The sequence below is a fragment of the Salvia splendens genome, chromosome 16 (genome assembly GCF_004379255.2).
Source record: "Salvia splendens isolate huo1 chromosome 16, SspV2, whole genome shotgun sequence".
Lineage (NCBI taxonomy): Eukaryota > Viridiplantae > Streptophyta > Magnoliopsida > Lamiales > Lamiaceae > Salvia > Salvia splendens.
In genome coordinates, this window is record NC_056047.1 from 4,872,185 (window position 1) to 4,898,722 (window position 26,538).

Here is a 26,538-nt window from a genome sequence, read left to right on the forward strand (position 1 = left end):
AGTCGCTTTACACTGGTGGCGACTCTATTTTCGATATACTCACATCTTTTTGGATATTGATTTTACACAGTAATTTCTGAGCTGCAATAGAAAGAAAATCCCCAAATTGGATCAATGGCGTCCGCTGCGAAATCCCTATTCCAAACCCTCCGCCGCTACATCAAGAAGCCATGGGAATACACCGGCCCCGTCGCCCACCCTGAATACCAACACTCCATCCCCAAGGCGACGGACTACCGGGTTTACTGCCCCGCCACCGTCCCCGGCAAGGCCATCGTGCCCAACTCTCTCCCCGATACTGTTTACGACATCAAGTATTTTAGCCGAGATCAGCGCCGCAACCGCCCCCCGATTAAGCACACATTTTTGAAGAAGGCTGACGTGGAGCGGATGAAGAAGGAAAAGACGTTCGATCTGAGTGAGTTCCCGCAGCCGTACCTGACTGCGACTGTTGTCGAGGACGAAAATGCCATCGGCGGCGGATACCAGAAGTAGAATGCTGGTATGGATTTTGTTCTTTAATTTAGGTATTTACTTGGGAAGAATATTTCGTGTATTTAGCTATTTGACTTGAGATGGGGAATTGGCTCATTAAGATTAGTTTACAGTTTATGTTATGTTTGCTACTTTGGTTGTCTCACTGCCGATACTTCTTTTGATGCTATGGAGATTGGTGTTTGGATACGAATCTTAATTATGTTGTAATGCGCTCATATGAGTTGGTCTTGCACGATCTGCATCCTGTTTTTTCAGGGTTAGTAAATCATATCTTGATTTGTTGTGCCGCAGATGCTTGAGTATGAAGTTTAGAAGTATCCAATATTTGTGAATATGTAAATACTCATCCTAGTTTATGACTGGAGGTTCCAGAAAATGTCGTAGGCTAAGTAAAATTTTGATAATTCTGGATGATATGTGTTGCATGACCTAACTGATCGTGCCACTGATCTAAACAGTTTGGTGGGATTCATGTATGTGGATTTTAGATGTGGGTGATAAAGGATATCATTGGATGACAGTATTTCTGGATTGAAGCTTATGATACTACTATGTGGGTTATGAAAATACCTGTTGTTAATACGTTGTGCCGCCTAAGTATTGTAGACAGGAGAATATGGACCATTTTCTAGCTTCTAATTGAAGTATCTGTAGTTGTTCAGTATGATGACATATAACTACCCAAAAGGTAACCTGGATTGTGTAAACTAAGCAGCCAAGCATATACTCCCTCGCTAGACTTTCACCTTTGATAAGGTTATTTCTGATTAGTGTTTACTTTTACAGGACGTGTGTAATAATCTCATCCTTTTTATCTTAATGCTGTAATCCATATTTGAGCTATGCCCTTGCTGCCAAATTCATTTTGAAAGCACTACCTGGTTTGTACTCGTTTCATTGCTTTACTAAATTACTCTGGATATGGTAAGAGCTGCCTAATTTGAAGTACAAAACTCATAGTGGTCCTATTATAGGCCCAGGATAAATATAAATATGATACAAAATTGGTTTTGTGCAAGTAAAACACTAAGACTTGGAAGTGATGTTTTATTGCCTTTGTATGCCATGTGTACCAAACACTTGATTTCCATGCACATAATTTGATATCTTCAGTTTTCCTAAGTACTCATCAGTCTTATATCTTATCCAAGCAATGATTTAGGACATCTACCCCAATATTAGAGTTGAGAATTGCAACAGACAGGTTGACCACCCTTTTTTGTCTATGATGTAGAATCTACCTGATCAGCAGTCATTTGTCATAAACTGTAATGTATCCTAAGCCAGTTTCCAGAATAACTTGTATAACTAAGCACCTAACTGGAAGTTTTATATTTCTATCCAGCTGGCCCTGCTGTATATTCTGTCTTCCAGAATATACAATAGTCAATCTAACAAGCCCACCCACGGTTCAAAATTCTGGGCACGCATGTTAAAAGAATTAGATCAAACTAGATTATGGTGATGTGACAAACTTCACAATGACTTTGCAGCATTTCCTCATATTCATGTCTTGCTTTCTTGGTGGAGATAAGCATCTTACCTGATTATTAAGAAAATCTAAATTTGTGCATACATTGAGAAATTTATCTTGCTATTTCCATATTAGATGACCTTCTTCATCCACCCCCCCCTTTTTTTGATAAACTAGGAAGATCTGGTTTATCACTCTGAAGTCTGAATGTCCTAAGGGTAATTTTCTTTATGTAACAGGCTCGTGAGCTGTGACTGCTATCTGGCTGCTTGAAGTTCTGATAAAATGTAAGCTTGGTTTTATGCAGCTGGTTTTCTCTGTCCAGATAATTTTCTTGAAACGAACAAGTTGTATTCCATGACATGTACTTTCTTACCCGAGTTGTTTCCCCAATAATGTATTCTCACCTCAAAGGAGTATTTTGCAGCTCCAATGTGTTTTATATCTATAATCATTGCTAGATGTGCCTTATTAGGCTTTTGCTTTCTGCAATTTGAATTATTACAGATTTTAAAGCTTGTATTTTTTTGGGGATCAATTGCTTCAATCTGCACATTATAGTTCTCTGCTTTCTTAATGATTTAAGATGTAGTCAGTTAAGATTAAGCTTAGTGAAGAAAAGGAAGACATCCTTCACATGAACTCCCACCTGGGCATATGACTTTTGGTAGATAGCATTCATTTTCTATTTCACCTAGACAGCTAGACCCAATTAAGTTTGCTGCCTTCTTTAATAACTATCTCGTGCCTTCCATTCCCCAGACTACTGTTGTTGGTTAAGTTTTCAACTGAGTAATGTTATTTTGTTGCTATACTGAGACAGGCCAAAGTGATAAGTTCATTGTTCACATCGTGAATTAAGAGCTCATGATGATAGATTGCATTGAAGACTTCATAATTTGTTGTTGAAGAAGCTTGATTGTTCTTGTACCTTGATGAGATTTTTCACTGGAGGAAAATTATTCAGTGATTGTTAGAGAATATATGCTCCTACACTATTGTTCTACTCAAAGTCCAGTTTCAAGTATGTTGTACATAATTAAAAACTTGAGTAAGGTATAGTATCTATACAGGAGGCAGATGCACGAAATAAAACACAGTAGTACATATTCTCCACGTGTCATACAATGTGCGGTTGGATGCATTTAGTATGATGAAAAACTTAGCTGGCTTGAGCATTATATGGATTTCTACCTTAGCGATAGCTACTTGTGACATTCCTTGCTTACATCTGAATCACAGTTTTTTAATTGATGGGAGTTCATTCTTGTTATGTCTCATCTGGTCCATAGCTTTACATTTTCACCATTGTGGTGTGGAATTTCATTTTCATGCATCAAGATGGAATGAAATATGAATAATGCATGAACTTAGATTATACTTGTAAAATATGATATGATAGTAGAGAGATATGTGTATGGGGGGAGTAAAGTGCAAGGGAAGCACACTCAGTGTGTTGTAGTTATCCATCTACAGTTGCAACCCTGCGCGTGCCTATGCATATTACCTTAGCACAAATGCAATGTGTGATGTGTCATTTCATAAACCCACTATTTTGCATTTTGTAACTACCAAAAACATGTGTAAATTTTTGTATCACTTCAGTTTTAATGAATATGAATTTTATAGGCTGGACAGTGGGTCCTATAATTAAATTTGGTAAAACCTCAGAGCATCCACCATGGGACGGATGTCCCGGCGGACATTTCGACGGACTTCCTAAAAACACCTTCTGCCACGTCATAAAGACATCCCACTGCACTGCCACGTCATAAGGATATCCCACTACACAATGGCGGATATCCCGATGGACATCCACAAAAAACAATAAAAAATCGGGACGTCTGCCGGGACGTCCGTCGTGTCAACGCAACGACGGAATCCTGACGGACGTCCCGGAAAGCCGCAGAACTCCGGTGTCCGCAGCGGACGTCCGTATCCGTATGCATGCTGCCTAATGGTGGACGTCCCGCGCGGACGTCCGACACGCCGGTCCGACGTCCGCCGGGACATCTGCCATTGTGGATGCTCTCACAATCAAGATCCCCATCCCCAACATCTCTTTATTATTACTCTGTATCTTCTTGTAAAAGACAATTTGGTGATACTATGGATGATGTATGACACATAAATCTTTTTCCCTTTCTTTTTTAATTTCCTCTCTTTTTCAGCCTTTTCTTTCCCACTGTTCATATTTGGTATTCTTGTCGTGCACGAGTTAATATCTAAAAACAAGACAATAAAAAGGTAAGCAATAATTTGCTAGAAAAATTCAAGTTTGAACTCACTTTTCATTTTTTTTCAATCTCCTTTTTCTGTAAATAATATAATGCGTCAATGAAAATATAGTACTCCTATACAACTTTCATTTATATGCAAACATTAAACTCCCTCTGTTCTAAGGAAGATGACCCATTCTTTGAGTGACATGAGAATTTTTGCAGTTTTATTTTGTGTTAAGTGGAGAGAATAAAGTAAGAAAGATATAAGATAAAGATAAATAAGTTTCTATTTTTAGTAATGAATCATCTTGGGTGAGACAAACTAAAAAAGAAAGTGGGTTATCTTTGGTGAGACGAATGGAGTAATTTTTTATTCCTTTATGATAAATTACTTTAATCAGTGAGTAATATGCATTTTCATTTGAGCTTTGCATATTGCTCTCTCTGTCCCTGAAAAGTATGAATATTTGGTTTGACACGAATTTTAATGTGTAATTGAAAAAGTAAGAGAAAGAGAGAAATGACATTGTAAATAGTTTATGGAGAGTAAATTCCACATCATAGTGGTGTAGTATGATATAAGTTGTAAATAAAATAATGTTTATGGGTAATGAGTTGTTTAACTTTTCTTAAATTAGAAAATTTCTATTACTACTAGGGACAGACTAATAAAAAATACTTTTCGGGGATGGAAAGAATATTTTAATAATAAAGCTAGGCATTATATTATTATTTATTGTAGCTTATCATAGATTAGAAAGATATTTTAATTGTAGTATTATTTTCTATACGATGAGACAAAGCTCAACAAAACTTTGTTTACATGTCTTTACTTAGGTAGATGTTTATTGTCCAATCAAGTTAAGTTATTGTCCAACCTAAAGGAATAAAAGAGAGGCGTTGTGGTATTATACAACTTTTATTCTTGTATTAAAATTAGTCTTTATTTTTTATTTAATTATAATTTTCTTTATATATAAATTATAATTAGTTGAACTCCCTGAATAAAAATTACGGGTGCCTTACTGGTCTCAAGGGTCAAAGTAAAAAATAATTATAAGAATATTGTGTAATGATGGCTCAAATTGAAGGCATGAATAAATAGGAGTAATTGGGTGTTATGTCTGTGATCCGAATTCCAAACGATGAAAGAAATAAAAGCTTGAAGAGATTGAAAAAAGTGTTTGATAGCAAAGATTCTCTATTATCAACACGATTTAGGTGGGCTGATGATACAAAAGCAAGAATGTGGAAACAAGGAAAAGGAAGAAACAAAAAATAGAAAAGAAATGACATGCGAGTGAATTTAGGGTTCCACAAGATGAAGTGAATTTGACCAATCTCTAAATATGGAAGCAGTGAAGAAGAATTGTCTTATCTTTACTGTACTGCTGCTTCTGTAGATGCAGGTTTTGTTATCATATCATCTCATGCCCACTGACAAAGACATGCATTTATACACACACACACACCCTATGTCTATATATATATAAATGTGTCACTCACCAACAATTTTCGACATGATATGAAATCGGGTCGGGTTTTAATTGTGTAAATAATGTTTTTATCGTATAATGTCTACCCATATTATATCATGTTGTATGAGTTAGGTTTGGGTTCGTGTTCAGGTTAAGAATTTGGGTTCAAATTAGGCGTTATTGAGTTGAGCTGCTATTAGGTTGACCTGATAACGACTCAATCTGCTCGATTTAATATTTATCATCCCTGTGTCGCATTAAGTGTTATGTAATCATGTGTGTGTATGAACCCAATATAGCAGAGATTAAGCAGAATTGAAGGTGAGAAAAAGCAAGTAATTAAGAAGGATTAAATGCTTCTATGCAATAATGCAAAAGGTGGCAGAGGGAATAGGGAAGTGCACCTGCAAGACTGCAAAACCATGAATTATATACTAGTATATCATTTTTATAAAGATATCTGAACACCATTAATTAATAAAGCCCACACCATAATTAGCCTCAATAAAGTAGCATTAAAGTAGAAGTCCCTCTTGTATTTCTCCAATATTTGTCTTTGCACAACAAAAAGGCCATAGAGTGTAAGGTCAAGAATCTAAGCCTTCCTAGGACTGGTGATACTAGAATTCCTCTTCCAGTTATTGGGAAGTCCAAAATCTAGCTAGTGTGACATTTAGCATTTTTCAACAATATGCACTAATTAATCAATATAAAAAGGTTAACTATATGGTCACATTAGGAGAAAGCACTTTAGGAAAAAAAGTTAATTTTTTAAAGTGCTTTTGATCATGTAGTGTGTGTGTTTACATAGTCCTTGACTTGAACATGATTTTTCCACATGGTGTGACTTTAGTGTTTAGACATAATGTGTGACCAAACTTTAAGCTCAAGTTTTGGAAACTATGAATAGTCACACACTCACACAAACTATCTTCGATCCTTAATGTGCTCTAAGAGTGGTCCCTTTTGTGTACCTTGACAAATCATTTCTATATCTAACTTTTTTTTCTAATTGATTGCTAATATCATTCAACACTATAGTGCATTTCTCTGTAATTTTAATTTCTAATACTTTATCCAAAATAATGTTAAAGTTGGAAAGTACTCCGTATAAGCAAAAGTTCTTGTGTAAACCCATTTTGAAACCAACAAATTAAATCTATATACCAACAAATTTTGTTTACAAATTGTGGTTTTGCTCACTATATATATATTCTCTAATTATATACTACTTAATTTAAAGAAAATGGTATAATACGTATGATATATTGTAATACTATCATAAACATGTGTATTTTTACTAATTTCATGAATTGTACATATTTTTGCTTATTTATCTAATAAAAGTTAGTATTGAAACAAGATTCATTTTGTATTAAAATTAATATTTTCTTGAAAATTGTAATAAGATTCGTCTATTTTATACGGTTTATTTTTGTTATGTAAATTCATTACGTGTGTCACATATGTCATTTGCTGGCTGTAGAAAACCCTTTACTTTCTTGCTACTTACAAGACTCATGTGTTCCATTATATACCATGTTGACGATTTTTATATTTTGACTATATATGATATAGGTATATGTATTTTGTTGTGTGACACTTATATTACTATGTAAATTTGTATCAATACTATTTTGATTAAATGGAATAGTGATGATAAAAGGGATGTAACACTGACAACTCTGAGCAACCCCTTGTCTGGGATCAGGGGACCATTTATTTGGCAATAATGCAAAATGGGTACCTCTTCTAAATCTAACTGCTTCTTTTTTTTTTTCCATAGATCCTTATCACTGCCCTAATTTTACATATTTTGATTTTTGAATAAACAAGAAATTTATAATGATTTTTATTTTATTTTATAAAAGTCACTAATTATTTCCTATTTATCTCGTAACTGTTGTGACTCGATCGAACCCTAAGTATTGGTTGAGGGAACGTACTCAAATACGAAAAAATTGACAGTTTGTTTCGATAGTTATGACTTGATTACCATGAATGAAAAGGCAAAAGTTGGTGTGTGACATGATTGTTTGAAATAAATTGTTGCAATAAATGTTTGTTTGGTTATCTATCTCTTCATTGCATGTGTAGTTATATTGATTTGAAAAGTGAAATTTTGAAATGTAGTTAAACCTTAAAGAGCCTGCTATATGATTTTTTTTTCTTTTTAAGTTGTACTCCCTCCGCTCCTTGTTAATAAAGGCGTTTCTTATCGGCACGAAGATTAAGAATAACGTGTTAAGTGGATTGTGAATGAAGTAAGAGAAAAAAAAAGAGATGATTATTTTTTGCTAAAAATAGAAATAACTCAATTAACTTGAAAGTTCCCGAAATAATGAAATGATTCTATTAACATGGAACGGAGGGTATATATAGGGGTGGGTTCAACATACTATACTACATAGTTATGTTAATTTAATAAGAGAAAACAGGGACGAATCTTGGTCTAATTTGGCTTAACATAAACAATGAACTTCATCACGTAATTTTTCTCTTCTACACTATTTATTTTGTGTGAAGCAAAGGAAGTGATCAAAATTCAAAAGACATTAGTCACTAGCTCTCTCTTATGTTCTACCACTTTCCATTAGAAATAATTGAGGTTTCTGGCATCAAATTAGCAGTACGTACATTCAATTATTTTTGGTGAGTACAAATAATTTCTTAGCTAGGAAAGTAGATGCTAGTTTTATGCATACACATTTAGTCCTCCAACAACAGAGTAAATAGCCTTAATGAAAGTGTGTGTGCAGATACACAGCAGCAAATAATGTTGAATTCAGTTATCTATAAATGCAGTTTGCCACTAACATCCAAAAAACCTATTCATAGCCCTTGTCACACATTGCTCATATTTACCCTTTTGAGATGGATAGTAGTAGTAATAAATAAATACTCTACTATAAAGATAGGAAATATACCATGACCAATCTCAACCCTAATTTCTTGCATCCACCATTTCTCAGCTCATGATCTTCCTGTCGATAAGCGATGAGTACGAATCACAGTGTGAAACCTCTATGTATGCCTTAGATTCTTGGTAGGCAGCCCACAATTTTTTTTAGAACCAAAAGATAAGCATTTAATGATTGAAGAAAAGAATCACATTTTAAATGCCAATCCCTTCAGAGAAAGAAAAGTTCAACTTCAACTCTTGTATTATGTTATATTCCTACATATCATGATCTGTTATGCTCTAAGAGCCTCCATTAAAATCATGCAATAAAATTCACCTCTCTCTATATATACAGCCTACAATTCTTTTAATTTATACATCAACAAAATATATATAGAAGTGTGGTCCTCTTCATCTTCTCTATAAATCTTGAAGAAAAAATCAATTGGAAATCAGCTGGTCCCTCACACCCCAAGCCAACATCAGAGTGACGTTACTCTCATTCCAAAAATTCCAAAAATCCAATTTGAGGTACCTCCATTTTAGTATCTACTTGTATCATTTCATAATTTGTATATATTGCTGTCACACCTAACTAATTCTTGGCATAAGTTGTAATGTGTTACTGATAAAGATTAGTGCTTAGGAGATCAAATATTGAAAAGAGATTAGAACAAATTAATGTAGGCGTGCATCTGTCAAAACCATGTGATGGGAAATTCACTATAGTGCTTTTTGTAGTTGTCGATAAAGCATTAAAGCCCACTTTTTTTTTTTCTAGAGAAGAAATGGTCCCATTGATTGGAAATGCACCGTCTTCTTAGCTAGATTTTGAGAAAGAAGTTGTCTTAGTTGAAACTTGGATATTAGTCCAAAAACTTTGACAGCTACTTAGCTAAGCTCAATTTACCACAATTAATTTTCAAGATTTGAGAAGGCTTTGATGAGATTTTGACTAACACATTCTGATGCCGGTCTACACGTGGCGCCACCTCCACCATTCTTTGCTTTTTCTTTGAGCATATATTGTCAATCCAATGCCCAAATATCTTCCCTTCTTCTCCAATCATCACATTTTTGTATATCTTTATATGCTATTGCTAGCTAGGGAAATTGAATTTCTCAGTCACAATTTTTCCTCTTGATTACTACTGCAGCAGTATTCTGTCTCACAAAATCATTTCAGACAAGCTGGAGTAAGTGATTTCTTGATTTCATATGTATATATTGGAAATCTGAAGAATTCAATTGATGTTCTTGATTTCCCCTAACTTTGTTATAGAAAAAGTCTTGAAGATTTGGAAGAGGGCTCTTGTTTTCTTTAATCCTATTTCTTGAAAAAAGAATTAATTTGTGTGTGTATATATATATGCAGGTAGATTATCAAGATTCATGCTTACCTTAAAGATAAAATACATAATACATGAATGATGAGATGAGTACAAGAGAAACAGCAAAGCAAGAGAGCAGCGAGGGTTTGAAGGCGGGGGCTGGGCCGGGGCCGGGGGCGTCATGGAGGATGAAGGATCCCCGGATAGTCCGCGTGTCGCGAGCCTTGGGAGGCAAGGACAGGCACAGCAAGGTGTGCACTGTCCGCGGGCTGAGGGATAGACGCGTGCGTCTGTCCGTCCCCACCGCCATCCAGCTCTACGACCTCCAAGACCGCCTTGGCCTCAACCAGCCGAGCAAGGTCGTCGACTGGCTGCTCAATGCGGCCAAGGCCGAGATCGACCAGCTCCCTCCCCTCCAATTCCCCCCTCCCGCCACATTCCTCCACAACTTCGATCAACAACAACAACAACACAAATCCAAAAATGTCTCATCACAAACACAAGAGAGAGATGATCATCATTGGCCAACATCAGTTACATCACCACTCCCTCATCATCATTCATACCCTAACCCGAATCCGAACCAAAACCCGAACCCAAACCCGGCCTCGTTGCTCATCAATACTACTACCACTTCTTCTACATCTTCAATTCCGTTCAATTCGTTTGTGAGATGGGATCCTTCAACCCTAACCCTCTCCCACCCGCCGCGAAGCCCTAATTCCTCGCCGCCGCCACATCAGCAATCCGATGACTGGCACAATTTCAACCCGGTGGCGCCGCTCCACCACCACCACCACCACCAGCAGGTGCTAGTGTATCACCAGCCTTATTTCCAGTCCCAAATCTCCGCAGCCAACGGCGAATTCGACATGAAGCAGCTCAACAACTACCAAGCCTCATCCACACCAAATGTGGATGAGCCATCCACACATTTCAACATGACTACAGCCAATCTCCTCCCCTCACAAAGCAACGACGGAGGCAGATGATCGATAATCGAGATTGTGATTTCATGTTGATGAGAAGAACGTGACACACAGGTAATTAAGGTGCTTATGTATTGAGTTTATATAAATGTTGTGTCATTAATTTTTCATTTTATTACAATAGATGAATTCAAGGGCTTGTGTTATTACATGTAGCAAATCAAATTATATATAGGATTGTAGTAGTAAGTAGTAAGTTTATAAATTATTATCATAGTAACATTATTTTCCCTTCTTTCATTATTTCTTGTGCTACAAACTGATGACTAATTCCCCCAAAATTTGTTTGCCAGACTGGAAATTGATTGAATAATCTAATTATTTGCATGTATATATGACTAATTATCAAAATTAAAAATCTAGGTAGCATGGTCCCTGCTCCGGCATAAAATAAAATCTCAATTTTTCTTGTTCATGTACTAGCTAGCAATAACATTAAAGTGATGTTGAAGAATATAATGAAATCAGATTAAATGCTGCTGATAATAAGCAGAAATGTCAACAGAGGAAGAAGATTAAGGGTTTTGTGAATGAGACAGCTTCAGATTTGAAGATCCAATTGGAATATAACAGATCAAGAGTACTGGTGAATGAGAAAAGAAAAATGGAAATAAAGAAATAAAGAAAGATGAGTTGTGGTCCACATTAACAAAAAGTGAAAAGAAAAAAAGAAGGAAAATGTTAGGTTCAAGGTACATGCAGTTGATTAGGGTTTGGTTCTATCTTTTGTGAATCTGTGTGTGCATGTTACAAGGACCACATCTTTCTCTCTCTATATCTCCATCTCTCTCTCTCTACACATATACATAAGTGCTCAGATTGGCTGAGCTTGGGGGAGCTGGGGTGGGCTCAAGCAGCCCCAACAAGTTCATTATTATTAGTATTTTTTAAAATAGTTTTCAGTTTAATTATAAGTTAATTATTTCGATATTAATTAGTCTACTTGTATGTATGTGCATGTGTGGTCTTTTTTAGCAACTGCTCTGCAATTTAGGGCAATTTTTGGGTTCTCTTGTCAGTATATCCGAATTAAGTGTTTTAATTAAATTAAGTAGGCCTATGATCAATATCAAACCATTCTTAAACCTTAAACGCCGAACAACATCATAAAGTTGCAATGAACTCCGCATTATTTTATAATGATGTATTTGGCGTTTAGCGTTTAAAACTAGTTTGGTACTGTAATACAACCCACTCCTATATATAACATGGATGATTGATGTTTGGCCAAGAAAAGGTGAAGGACCATGTATTTATTATTGGTATAGATGTCTGATTTAGAAGTAATGGATGTGTCTGTTGATATATTCTCACTTCAAAGAATTAAGTTCTTCTTTTAAAAGAAAAAAACGATTTCAAGGGATTAGGGTTTATAGGGTTATATGGTTTTGCTATTTATATATTCGTATAACTCTTACCTTTGTTATATTATATGGCTGCTTAATTAATTAATTTCAAAATTATTTTCCTTTCATTTGATTGAGCTAATTGATAGTATGTGTATATTATTAGACAAATGAACAAAATATCTAATTATTAGACAAATGAACAAAATGTCTAATCTTTTTCAAATATTATCTTATATGCGGGCAAAAAATGCATATTACCGTTGCTAAAAATTGTTTTTATTTAATTTTCTAAAGTTCATACCATTTTAAAAAATTTAAAAAAAATTTCCCACATTTTTCATTTTTTTAATAATTAAGTTCATGTCATTTTATAACTTTGATAAAAAGTTGGGACAATTTTGTAGTTGTCAATGTTTAGGCTATTTTTACAAATGACGGTAAAGTTTGGATCCTAATTAAATTGATCCTTCTAATATTAACATGCCATATATTTATAAAATTATGTCTATATTACTTACAAAAAATTACGCGGAGATTTTATGATGTATTGTTTAGTATTAATTAAACGAAGAGAAAATGAATTATGAAAAATGATAAAGTAAATATAAAGTCGTATTGTTATTTTCATAAATATGTAGTGAGATATCATAAAAAGAAAATTTCATATACTATGACTTGTTGTTATATTCGATTTTCATTAATTAGCTAATCACATATATCAAAATTTATGTATATTTTCTAAAATAAAACAAACCCTAATCGAAAACCTAACGTTAATGCAAATTTCTTTTTTTATGAAATGCATATTATGTTTAAATGATATAGCCGAACTAAGCTGTCACCAGGCCCTATATATTTTTTGGGGGTTGGACTAAAACGCAAGGTCCACATCCTGATCTACTAATAATTTTTTGGAAGAAAACATCATTTTGACATTTTAGAAAATATTAAATCCAGAAATTAGGGGTTTCAGTTCATTCCGGTGTGAGTTGTAAGGAAGGATTTATGGAAGAAAACAACACCATTTTGACATTTTAGAAAAAAATTAATTTCAGAAATTACTCTGTAGCCCGCCCCATCTCCCATTACGGGTTTCAGTTCATTCCGATGTGAGTTTAAGAAATACTCCTTCCGTCCCACTTCAGGTATAGGTCGCATCTTATTTTAAGATTGGAGTTTAAAATGATTTTATTTGTTGAAGAATGCTTTAATACCTTTAAAATAGTTTTTATCTGAAGAAAACATTAACGGCACATTGCTTCGAGAAAAAATTGAAAGAATATTGCATAACTAATTGACTCTAATTAAAACTCAGAAAAAAAATTATTTTTTCGAACCGAATGAAACAAACCAAAAAGTATCCACATATTTATAACATTTCATGCATCGACGTAAACTCGATAACTAGGATATAAATATTTAAAAAACTCCAAATCATATAACCAAGATCAAACTCAACTATAAACATATTTGAATAAAATCCCTTTCGCGTTGATCCAGCTGACATGGACTCGACCAACACTTGTTCAAACAATGATATGAGAGGATATCGAGATCACATCATTCCATTGCAGCAAAAGGCGATTCCGTCGCCTTGGCGGCCCCCACACTCCGGCCCGACATCATGTGAGGGGGTTCAATCAGGGTACGCAGTAGCCCGTTAAGGGGGAGACCTTAACCCACTGGCTGTCAGAAGCCCATCTCCCAATGCCTCACACTTGTGACTGAGAGATGGAAGCAACTACACGACAGCAGTGGGATCGAACCCAGGCTCATTGCAGCAAAATCTCCCCCTCCGTTGCCAACTGCGCATCATTCCATCTTTTGATGCTCAGGGCTTGATGAGGGCTCGTGGACTTTGGGCCTTCGGCCACCATGTCATGGGCCTTGTGATGTTTTAGAGCTTAATGGGGGTTGATGGCTTAATTGGCATGATTTGAGTGATTTTTCCTTTTCCAAAGTGTCATTGCCTAATGCCAAATGGCACTCTTGCATAGACCAATAAAGTATAAAAATAAATTCCATTAATAAAACAGTAAATATAATTAAAGATTAAAAAAAAATTGTCTACAATAACTCAGACTCTCGCAAACATCAGAAATAGAGTAGAATGCACAAAGATTGACTAGTTAAGGAGTAACAATGTTTAATTAGTTAGTAAAATGACCTAAATAAAAAAGCCCGTCTAGCTCAGTTGGTAGAGCGCAAGGCTCTTAACCTTGTGGTCGTGGGTTCGAGCCCCACGGTGGGCGTTATATTGTTTTTTCGTATAGCCATAAACGACGTCGTGGGCGTTTATTATTATATTTTTTTTCGTATAGCTGCGAAACGGCTTTTCGTATAGCCATAAACGACGTCGTGGGCGTTTATTATTATATTATTTTTTTCGTATAGCCGCGAAACGGCGTCGTGGGCGTTTATTATTTTTGAAAATTAGACTGATGCGGCAATATTTTCTGTTTTACTGAAAATTAATTTATACCGACAACAATAAACGACGTCGTCAGCATGAACCGTATGCTAACAGTTTCCCGCTTTTTTTTTTGGACAGTCACAGAGTAAGCTAATTGTCGCCAGATAGTTAATGTAGTGCGTTTTCCGTGTTTCAGGGTCTCAGTTCCGTTTGCAAAACTTTTTCAATTCTGATTGAACCCTAGTTTTGCTGTTGATACTTCGAAAATTGCTGATTTTGTTTATGCACAAGTACTTGTGAACATAACTCAGCAGGGCTGTCAAATCGGGTACCCGCGGGTATCCGACCCGAGATTTTTGGGTACCCGATCCCGAAAATCCCAAAATTTGCTACCCGATACCCGATCCGATTCGGGTATCCAGTCCCGAAAAATCGAGTACCCGATCCCTATTTAATTTTTTTTTTGATTTTTTTTCATATTTTTTCAAAGTTCAAACTTGTTAAATACTTACAAATTCCAAATTCTAGAAGTTCCTAATCCTAATAACAATACAACATTCAAAGTTATAATTTTCCAATCACAATTCACAAGTTATAACAATATAAGTAATAAAGTAATGTACCTAAAATCACACACGTTGGCCTTATTTAGTATTTCCTTCAAATTTTAAATTTGGTTCCAAAAGTAATAAATTTATTTAATTTATCTCTTGTAGTGAATTTTCCATCAATTGAGGAAAATACTAGTGGGAAATCCACTTCTAAACTAAGTTTATAGTATTTGAGACCAATTTATAGTGAAAAATATCATGTTTTGGCCAAGTGTTATGATTTCAAGTATTCTAATATCCCAAAACATATATGTGATTTTGGACTACAACATTTTGATGGGATGGGAATACAACAGCAACAACAATAACAACAGCCGTGGTTTGCGAATTTGCTACAAATGCTGAAGCCAAGGTTTCTGATTTAAGGTACATGTCATTTTAGATTCTTGTATTTCAGAATCATTTGTGCCAATAATACTTCTACAATTTTCTGAATTATCACAAATCAACAAAATTGTATCAAATCGAACTAGAGTTCGGATCCAAACACAAATTCAAAACCCACGTTAAACCCCAAAAATCCCAATTCCGCAAACCAATAAAAATCCAAAACCATTATCAAAGATCCAATCTTTGACATCACTCCCAACCAAAAATATAAATTGCAAATTAAATAAAACATTAGTAAAATAATATAAAATTTTCGGGTTTTCGGGTATTACCCTAAAATCCCAATAACCCAATACCCGATCCTGACCCGAAACTCGATTTTTCGGGTATCCAATTACCCGATTTTTTCGGGTTCGGGTATCGGGTATCCAATACCCGATATCCATTTTGAAGATGCCTTGAAGCAATTGGTAACATGATGTTTCTTCATATTTATTTATACATAAATCTGGTCTTGTTTCATTTAAGGATTTGCCCAGGCACTTGATAATGCTTTGAATTTCATTTGCTTAGTCAATGTATGGGATCCATTACTTGATAATTGATATTCGGACGACCCTGGTTGTTTTAATTTAATATACTTGTTAACCGCGGAAGAAATTATTCAGCTTCGTATTGGTAAACTTAGCTGGAAATGTTATATTACAGCTCGTGAACTACTCACTGCACTCAGTTTGTATGACACAAGGAGTAGTTCACTATCCGCAGATAAATACAGCTAGTATGCCAACTCAAGGCCCTAAGTCTGATATGTGAACTATGTTGAATCTTGGTGCTAGCATCGTATGCAACAATGTCGTTCACTTAATTTTGATGTCTATGTCACTGTAGTTTGGTTTGTTATAAATTGTGCCACAACATAAACAAAGTGACTGTAATTCGACATAAGTGAGATGTACTCTATATTCTAGAGGGGTTATATTTCTTTATACTACATTACACCAGACATGTTATAGAGAGGAAGAATTACATACATCTAAGCATTATGATATATCAAGTAAGATAACAGCAGGCAACATACTACTTTCCAAAGAGTTTCCTGCAGTGCCGTTTTGGCCAGTCAGTGACATCCATAGCATCACCTGTGATCACTTCATTTATCAGGTCTTTGAAAATCTGACGTTCAATGTCCAGCACCAGAGCAGGAACCTCACCGCTGTAATCTACCCAATCATCTGAATTATGCATCATATCTGCATTTAACAGCCTGGTCATCTCATCTTCCTCCTCAAGATCACAATCGGATATCCTGCACAGACGGTCCATCTCCAAATGTACTTCCGTCAACAGCCCTTGTGGACTAGCCCGTTTCTTTTCCACTGTATATAATCTGCTTGAAGTGATTTTGCGGACTAGTATTTCATCTACCAGATCAAAAATCATCTTTCTCTGGATTCTCTTGTCCAAATTCATCTTGTCATTCTTTTCAATGACAGCTCCATTCACTGCCTCTCTGATGTCCTCTGTTTGTTCCAGGACATGAAACATGTCTGGATTGATCAGGTGGTGCGAGGAAAAGAGCTTCTCAGTCGTTGAGATGATACTTGAGTCTTTGAGGAGCCCAGATGTCAGTAGTATCTTGTTAATGTATCTATAATCAGGATTGAGGCTGTCATTATGATTCACAGAAGCTCCATCTGTTTTCTTGTTCAACTGTGTAAGCTCTTGAACCGAGTATCCCATGTTTTCTAACTTCTGATTGTACTTGAAACTATGATTCAGTCTTGTGCAGTCCATTAAATGATTTAGATTCTGACGACACCATTGTTCATCAGGACTTTGGCCTTCATCTGTCCAGTCCAAAAAAAACAACAATAATATACCAGTCAGATATTGCTTTCAAAATCTTGTGCAGATAAGTTATGAAGTATACGTCAAACCATGTCATGCATACTAGTTCTCTGATACACACACTTTCCTGGTGATATTAGCCGATTTTTTAGTTTCACAATAACAATGTGACAAACCTTCATCTAGGAACATTTAATATGCAACTTGTTTCTGCAATTTTAAAAGAATTATGGCACACTGTACTGCGAAAAAAAGGCAAAGAAATGGCACAAGGGAGTATACAGATATCTATGGTATTCATCATTCGCTTCTAGATATTTTAGTGTTTCAGATTAAATACATATATAGAGAATCATCATGGCTGGATGAATTAAAGTTTATCACTACCAACTATCACAACTATGTATTACTAATCTCATTTCAATTAGTTTCTATCAAAGACCTAACTGGTAAATGAGAAATAGTCTCCAGCTATTAATGTCTGACACATGCTAAATCTTTTACATGTGTTGGAAATGCATTGAGTCAAGTATTCAAGTAATTGTAATAATCTTGTTTTGATGATTTAGGTAAGTGTTCCAGATTGTTATACCAAACTTTATCTAATAAACAAAAATCACTAATCAAGTTTATAATTTTGAAGACTGAAATTAGGTTGATATTGAGAGAAATGGAGTTATACCTTGAAAAACTGTTGTTATTTTCTTTATTGGAGATGGTGAATCTTCACAATAGAATGTATTGTCAAGAACCGAGATCGGGCTAGGTTGTTCCAGCATGGCTACAACACTTTCAACTGCTGGCATGCGTTCTCTAGTTGTTGACATAAGATTCTGAAGGCAAAAAAGGACACTTGTTAGTGAACCAAAACTAGCTAACTATACAAGCTTGGCATACTATCAATTTTGCACATACCTTATCTTGTCTAGTATTTGTTTTGATTGAGCGAGCCAGACTTGTCACCTCTGTTTCCGACTGTGAGACTATGCTGTTGTTGCTTTCTGATACAACAGAAGCTGTGTCACCTTGGTAGCTCATGTATCTCGTCTCACCACTAATCTCGCTCATTTGGTCATCACTCAACTGATGATCCTTTGCTTTCACTCTGTTTTTTCTGTTCTGAGAGCCTTTTTCCATGGCTTTCTTGCTGCCATACTTTCCAACCCTCGCCAATTCTGATTCTGCCTTGACAGCATTTTGTTGTAATCTTGGACTCACTGTTCCAGAACTCCTACCAGGACTAGAGTAATTTTCAACTTTCATGCGTGGAGTTGTTGTCGAGACTCTATCCAGTTCTGAAGAGCTCCAAGAAATCTTCTTTTCACTAGAATGAAGATGTCGACCTTGATTCTTGACATTTCTATTCTCTGGTATGAGATTGTTAGCTTTTTGGCTGTGAACTGAACTTTCCCTGTGATATTTAGGGGTGAGGTTCTGCAGATGTGATGTTTCTACAGTGGACAACCGAGCGGGAACTGAAAGTTTAACTTTCTCCATCACTTTGGCTGGTTTTGCGATCACAATAGAATCTAATTGCTTCAGACTCCGAGGCTCCTTCACCGTAGGATGGCAGAAAGTCTTGTTGTTCTTCCACATTGCTAACTTGGAATTCTGATGGGGGCAGCTTTCTTCCAAACACCCTCTCCTTTGCGATGTGAGCTGTACAGCAACTCCTCTTTCATCCTCCATCCTTGCTCTCGTTTTCTGCATTGCTTCAAGTATCTGTTTAAGAGCTCTGAGGTCCTTACCCGACTTCTTGAATTCAAGTTCGGTTATCCTCTTCTCAATCTCACCATAAACTGAAGTTTGATGCAGGGTAGTTGTGGCAACTTTTCTGCATTTGGAAGCCATTTTCGGAGAACATTGACTGGAATCCTGTTGCCTCCAGGGAGCTGGTTCCACAGGAAACCTTGAAAATGTGGTTGGTTTCCTAACAGAACTGGCGCTCTGCAATTTTGGTGATGGCAAAGCAGGAGTGTTTTGTGAAACACGAGGAGAGTGGTTCAGTTGAATTTGCTTGTTGTGTTCCTCTGCTGGCTGTGAAAGGAACGCTTCTTTGATGCATGACTTCATCGTTGGAGTCCTGATCTCGTCTGTGGAAATGGCTCCCGGGAAAGCATCCAAACCCATTAGCCTTGCTACGACACTGGATGTTCGTTGATGGCTTCCAAGTTCTTGATTCAAATGGAGAACTTGGCTGGATTTCTCATTCTCCACTTGCATTTCCCTGCCAAGAAAGTTCAATCTCGACTCAAAGGCCTTCATAGAATGGGTTTTGCTGTCTAAAGACAGTCTTGGCAGTTCTTTGGGCTTCATGGCCGACTTATACACCTCCCTTGATTCTCTTCCATCGTAAGAGAAGCGAGGAAGTGCAAGCCGCTCGTCTTTGGCTAGACCACGAGGCACTCCACTTTGACTTGCAGCTTTCGGCTTCTCGGTTTTGAATGGCTGCAAGGGTCTGGGGGAGTCGATGTGTTTCATCACGGTCCCTCTTCTTTCATCATTGCTCTGGGATTTGATGGACAAACTCCGGACTTCTCTGTGCATCGAGTCCTTCACTACATCTCGAAGATCTTGCGATCCGGTGCCCTGAGTCGGTGAAGGCTGGTGTGCTTTTGTAGATGTGGTTTGAAATGGGCTTTCAGGGATACTGATTTGTCTTAGTGAAAGTGTTTCTGGCTGAATGGCTTTATTGAAATCGAGCGAGGAAAATGTTGATGAGCACGAAGAGGATGAAAAGGAGGCTCGGGATGATTCACTGGAGATTCTTGGTTTCTCTTTCTGCATCTCCACACCCTTTTCCTGAAAAATGTAAGTCGTTCGATTATCTCCAAAAGTAGTTGTAAATACTAACAGGTACAGGAACCGTGAAAGGAAACTCATTTCTTCCTTACCACAACGGATTTTGTTGCATATTGCTGCCCCATTTGGTGCTGCCCACCTTCAGAAACGCAAAAGGTGCATTCAATATTAGCAAAATTGTAAGTGAATAAGTGCTTTGAATGTGATAAAAATTAATTGCTCTTATTTACATGAATTCTTGGAACTGGTCAATGTCTTAGTATTCTTTAACTAAATTCATCCAGCCTTACAAATGTCTCTGCTCCTATCCAGTAGTATCTTGTCTTAAAGTAGATTACCACAACTTACTTCACATTTTCATGCAACATTTTCAGTTAAGAGTATTAAATTATTTGATATCTAATAGTGACTTAAAACTAGGACACTTTCCCCAGCTATGAGAGAGACACACACTACTTCAATTAAATTTTATACTACCATAAACAGCCATAGAGAAGATGAAATAACAAATTCTTGTAGCAATGAATTCATATATATTATGGAGTTTAATAAACTGAAACTTAAGGATTACCTTGGAGCAGCCTTTTGCTGCTGCAGCTGCTAATACGCCTCCCGGTAATGAAATGGTGACGGTCGAATATTTGAAAAATCCCATTCATGCATCCCATCTGCTTCCGAAGATCTCGGTTTTCATCTCGTAGAGACGACGACATCTTCTTCTCCACTCTCTCTGCTATGCCTCTACAATATTTTTGTGAAGTTGAGTCACCTAAAAAATGCTACCTAGTTCAAGAAATCATGCATTTACAATTATATATGTGCAGGGATAAGCTTAAAAACACATGCATCATAGATCTTTCACAGATAAGTAGCTTCAGTTTTAGGATATTTCTTGTCAAGAAAAAGTTTGGAGTTACAATCTATCTGTCACCGAAAGGATATTAGTCTTGTCAAACATTTCTAGTGTTTGGCTTTTATGAAAACTCTGAGAAAAAGAAAGAGAAGACAGTGCACTTACACAGAAGGTGCAAATGATTTGTTTGATGACTTGAGATCACTGGTCTAAAAATGATCACTTTTTAAGATTCCAGTGATAAAGGCAGACAGTTTCCTCTGTTGAATGCCACCACCAAATTGAAGAGACTGAACAATGAACCTAGATCCCAATTTCTCACCTCCAATGTATCAGTGGAAAAAAGAAAAAAACAATCAAGAAAAGATGTTATTCCTTTTGGGTTTTTTTCCACAGAGAGAAATATAAGTTTGTACTAGTATATCTTTTGGCTCTCAAAAAAGGCTGCTGGATTTAGAGGAGGCTAGCTTGTAGTAGGAATGGGTTATCTTATTTATAAAAACAGGTTGTTTTATTTAATTGTTTGAGGTGAGAATGTGGGTCAGATCTAGTGTGAATAAGTGGGACATATTCTTTTGTTTTTTTTAGTGATTATTTTCTTGAAATTTCCATGTGGACAGTATGAGGTGGGGTGGGTCTGAGTTCTGGCAGGAGGACCTCTCTATATGGGCATGTGGGCTCTGTCAGTAATGCAAGAAAGTGGATTGGTGCACTGGCAGTCCCCTTTGAGTCTAAACCTGTTTTTTTCTTCCCAATCATCTTGAAAGCAACATGAACTTTTTTCTGAATAAAGTATTTAGCAATTTGTTCAATCATTACATGTATCTACTCCAACTCATGAGCTTTTGATTTGATGGTGGGATTATTATTTTCATTTCTTGATTTTTTGAGTTGTGATATGGAGTTGAGTATCATGATCATCAGCTGGCTGTAATAAATTCTAGCTGCAAACACTTCCAAACTGGGCTAGCTGAAAGTTATTATTGGGTGGTTGAAATTTAATCCTCTGTCTCACATCACTTCTGCTGCCATAAAACAGATTATCAGTTTCTGTACAATGTCGTTGGAACTATTCAATGCTAGATTTCTCATCAGAAGCTTCACTTGTAAGAGAACTTCATTTCACTAGTCCCACTGGCCATGATACGGGGCCCGGTTGTGGTTCGGGCCCTTGCCCCCGTGGTCGTTATATGACTAAACCTACATTAATCGCACTGAGGTACGATGAATTCCTAGTTAGATGCATCGTCGTTGTATGATTATAACCTGTATTGATCACATTAACATATGATATCTACTTAACATACTCTTTTTGAAAGGAAATAAAATACTAGTACTATATTTGATTTTAGTTCTGGCATTTTCCTAAAATTCAATTTTAAATGATGAGAAATTGTTTTCTGAACTATTCTTCACATATATTTGGAATTCAATTCAAAGACTGACCTTGCAGTTTGGCATCTTCCCTCTGTGTATGTGTAAGAAGTAAGCACTGTAAAATCTGTGTCAGTTTAAGCCTTTCATCAATAAATGAGCAACTTTTTTTCTTACATGTGGTCCGATTATTAGGTCCATCAATTCATCAAATTTATATGGGAAAGATTGCACAATTTTATAGAAACACAATTTTTTTCCCATTTAAAGAAGGTTTTGAGAAGGTTTATGCAAGTATCATCTGTCTATGTGCCACAATCATCTCGAATTTTAGTGTACTTTAGGAGATTGAAAGTAATAACATTGAACTATGTAACCTACATTAATATCTTATCACGTCACTTGCACTATTCATGAGTCTTTTGTCTTCTTTTCCCTTATCACTTAACGTTTGCTACCATATTATTATCTTATCACTTCACTTGCACTATTTTGGGTCTATGGGAATAATCGATAAACAAGAATTCACTAAAAAAATTAAATACATAATAAAAATTTTAAAAATACAAATCATTTATTGAGCATACTGAATGTCCCTATAATTTTTTAGTTAAAATTAAATCTTGTCACATTAGATGATGCGAGTTGTTAAAAAAACAGAAATAGACAGAATATTGCAATTTTGATGAAGTTTGAGAGAATTTGAGAAGTATTGTATTTAAATTTGAGCAAAAAAAATTGACACACTTTTGATGGTATGGATGATGAAATATTGCTGTTTATTGGCTTGTGCCTCTGCATATTTTGGGACATTATGGTTCCCCACCCAATCAAATATAGCCAAGAAATTGCCTACTTGTTACCCTCCATTAATTAATGCCATGTCTTACTGTTTCTTTTATTTTCTGAATTTCACATACTAAACATTAAAAAAATGAAATTTTAAATACAGATAACAACAACAATAAAAAAATTCAGAGAACTTCACTAAGTTAGAATGTCTGGATAGTTAAGTTATTTTGTATTTGTAAGGTGAGAATTATATTGAAGAACTTGCATTTAGTTTTAAGGTTACATAGTCACTAACATTATTTTGCTAATTAAGTACACTATTAATCCTTTTTGATGGCCTAACCAAATAAAATTGCAAGATGTTATTGGTAAGGCAAAGGGTTTTGTTATTAATGCCAAAAATTGCATTTTTTAGGCGCCTAATGATTCGGCTTGTCAACTTCATCGTGTTATATTATACTATACACTTGATAAGTGGCAATTATGTGTAAAATACTAAAATTGCATTTTCTTAGGATTTAGGACTGTATGTAGTGCACTAATTATAGCATGCCTCCTTCTCTTGTATGTGTTATATTATTTGTCATTTATTATAAGGACAATACGTGAGATTGCACTTGCAAATATAAATTTTAAAGAAAATATATGAGTGGAAATTGATAAGAATTTTAAATACAAAAGAAATCTTATCTTATACTATCAATTTAGAGAATCTATATAAAAGTTTTATTATAACACTAACACAAGTGATCATGCTATAGGTATAACTGAAATTAGTTAGCATAATTAAACCAAATCTATATCTTTATAGTTTATAATGATAGGTATAGGCAGGCATACATATTTGCTTTCAATGGACGAACTCTACCCAACTTATTGCAGCTCTTGATTAAGGAATAATTAATAGGGGGCTAATGTATAAAAATAGTACTACTAATTTTCATTGTCTAACGATACAAACTAGTATGAATATTAAGAAAAGAGATAACAATGATCATTTAATGCTTAATGAGTTAATGTATTGTTTTGTCTTAATTGGCAAATAAGTGACTATGCTTTGTTGGTTGCGAATTACTCCCATTTTTTAAAATAATTCACAAGTAAACACACTCTTGGTCGTAAAATATTTTTAAATATAAAGATATAAAGATATCAATAGTTTTAAATTTTTTTATACTACTAGTATTATTACATGTATTTACTTGTGGGAATCCGCAACTAACTATCTTTGGTCATGATTATATCGCACACAACCAATTTGTTTAGTCTTTTTTATATTTTTTAACTGAGGGAATCTGCATTGACTTGAAGAAGCTTCAACTTTCAATTTCATAACATAAACAAATAAAGTAAGCAAATTCATTTAGTTCCTTAATTAGATACTCAAACATTACTTTCTCTAATAAAGTAAAGTAAAGAAAGTGAAAAGTAAATTATTTTACGCGTACCCTAATCTCGATCTTATCGCCTATTTAATTGCAAGAACAATATAGGCAAAATGGGAAATGGGCAAGTGGAGAGCTTTCTAAAAGAAAGGGGTGTAATTACCAAGAAAGACATCTACCAACTTAACTATCAAAATTATTTACTCTCTTCAATAAGTATTTCTAATAGTCAAACTTTGTATGATAAGAAAAGAAGTGGTAGATCGTTTGAAAAAATCATTAAATTGATTAAATTGGTGTTGATTTATGACTAATATTTTTATTGCGATTATCCCATGATGTTGGACTGGACAGTCGGAAATGTTACTTGGACAAAACGTTCGACCACTTAAACGATACTTTTTCGTTTGTTACAATAAATTTTTAAAAAAATTATAAAGTTTGGTCAAATTCTAATAAGTTCTACAAGATTTAGAATCAGTCGCTGATATTATGATTTACCAGCAATATTATACCCTAAAAAATTGATCTTTTAATTCATATTTTTCCTAATTATTGCATTTTTTACATTAATAATAAATACTCCATAAAATAGAAGGTTTTGCTATATTTTTACAATGTAAATCTTATCCGAATACAATGGAAATCATAAGTATTATATATTAGTAGTAGTACATGTATAAAATAGAGGTTCTTGGCAATCATATAATATACAAAATATAAGCATATACTCAAAATGCAAATAGTACACCACATACATAGTACAAAAACTTAGCTTTCATATAATATGTAATTCTCAAGTTATTTGACTAGACATCCCAAACTACTAGAAATTTGAATAAAATTGATAGTTGAGAGGTTGGAAAAAGAGGAAAGGGGATGCATTGCCACATAGGATAAAGTAGAAGAAATGGCATGAGGGTTGCCTCAAAATTATAAGGCAAAAACCAACTAACCTATCTTAATCAACTCAATAGCTAATACTATGTTCCAAGAAACCCCTACCCCATTCCCTTCAACATGATTGCCACTTCCCACCCCCACCAAATCAACCCACCATCATGCATTTTTTTTAAATTAATTAATTATTGGGATTATTTTACTTTAATTTTTAATTTATGGTTAGTCAAGATTGGGATAATTTCCTAATTATTATACCATGATCATGTGTATGTGATATTAATTAATCTTATCAGTATTGATGGGTATGAATAGCATTAGGCAAGAAAGGTGTTGAAGTTCGAGTGATCATTAAATAAGGGACCATTAAAGCATCACATGTGAAGTTTTGAAATCAATTACATAAATGGAATGAAATAAGTTCTTGAATTCTAGCTCAAACTCATTATCGTTGTCATTCAAGTATTTATTTGAGCCAAACATTTGCCAAATTAATATAATGATGATTCATACATATATATTACTCCACTCCCCAAAGTTTGGTATAGTGTATTATAAGAAAATATTTTTAAAATATAGTAGAATGTATCTCCTCGAGGTAGCAAAGATAATTAATCAGGTTTATGTTAGATGAAATCCATCAACTGGTGCAATTTGCAATTAAATAAAGGGCTCTATGTACTTTCAATAATCAAGATACTATTATATTAATGACTTCGAAAATAGTCAATATAGTATAAAAGTATAATTAACTAGGTCTAAACGATTTTGGAGCCACTTTTACATTCCTCTTTGTAACATTTTACTAAAATCCAACAAGCAATCATAAAATATTAACCTGATCTAGATAATTTTATTAATAATTGTCATTTCCGCAAATTACATTCTTGCCACCAAGAAATAAAAATTTAAAAAAAAGTAGAATTAGAATTGAAGGTGCTTGATGACCAAGAATTGTCAAATAAAAGATAAAATTAAATTATT

General features: G+C 35.0%; 3 protein-coding genes and 1 non-coding gene across 7 annotated transcripts; 3 read left to right on the plus strand and 1 right to left on the minus strand.

Moving 5' to 3' along the window:
* Nucleotides 1–31: 31 nt before the first annotated feature.
* LOC121771270 lies at nt 32–2,459 on the plus strand. The gene is made up of 2 exons (XM_042168050.1): nt 32–502; nt 2,212–2,459. Exon 1 carries the CDS (start codon nt 115–117, stop codon nt 493–495), a length of 381 nt encoding a protein of 126 aa, XP_042023984.1. The 5' UTR covers nt 32–114; the 3' UTR covers nt 496–502; nt 2,212–2,459.
* A 6,889-nt stretch (nt 2,460–9,348) lies between these two features.
* LOC121770924 (transcription factor TCP13-like) lies at nt 9,349–11,134 on the plus strand. Its single transcript, XM_042167698.1, has 2 exons — nt 9,349–9,770; nt 9,950–11,134. Exon 2 carries the CDS (start codon nt 9,998–10,000, stop codon nt 10,895–10,897), a length of 900 nt encoding a protein of 299 aa, XP_042023632.1. The 5' UTR covers nt 9,349–9,770; nt 9,950–9,997; the 3' UTR covers nt 10,898–11,134.
* A 3,288-nt stretch (nt 11,135–14,422) lies between these two features.
* On the plus strand, nt 14,423–14,495 carry TRNAK-CUU. The gene has a single exon. It is a non-coding gene; the product is annotated as a tRNA-Lys (tRNA).
* A 2,022-nt stretch (nt 14,496–16,517) lies between these two features.
* On the minus strand, nt 16,518–21,583 carry LOC121772428 (protein LONGIFOLIA 1-like). 4 transcript variants are annotated; one of them, XM_042169536.1, is made up of 6 exons: nt 21,269–21,583; nt 20,822–20,991; nt 20,343–20,389; nt 18,364–20,250; nt 18,131–18,281; nt 16,518–17,447 (listed from the first exon to the last, which is right to left on the minus strand). In XM_042169536.1, the coding sequence occupies exons 2-6, from the start codon at nt 20,961–20,963 to the stop codon at nt 16,678–16,680; spliced, it is 2,997 nt and encodes a 998-aa protein (XP_042025470.1). In that variant the 5' UTR covers nt 20,964–20,991; nt 21,269–21,583; the 3' UTR covers nt 16,518–16,677. The 4 variants fall into 4 exon arrangements, with proteins under 4 accessions (XP_042025470.1, XP_042025472.1, XP_042025469.1 ...); XM_042169538.1 differs by having other exon boundaries at nt 20,822–21,019; XM_042169535.1 differs by having other exon boundaries at nt 20,822–21,029.
* Between the last annotated feature and the right edge of the window lie 4,955 nt (nt 21,584–26,538).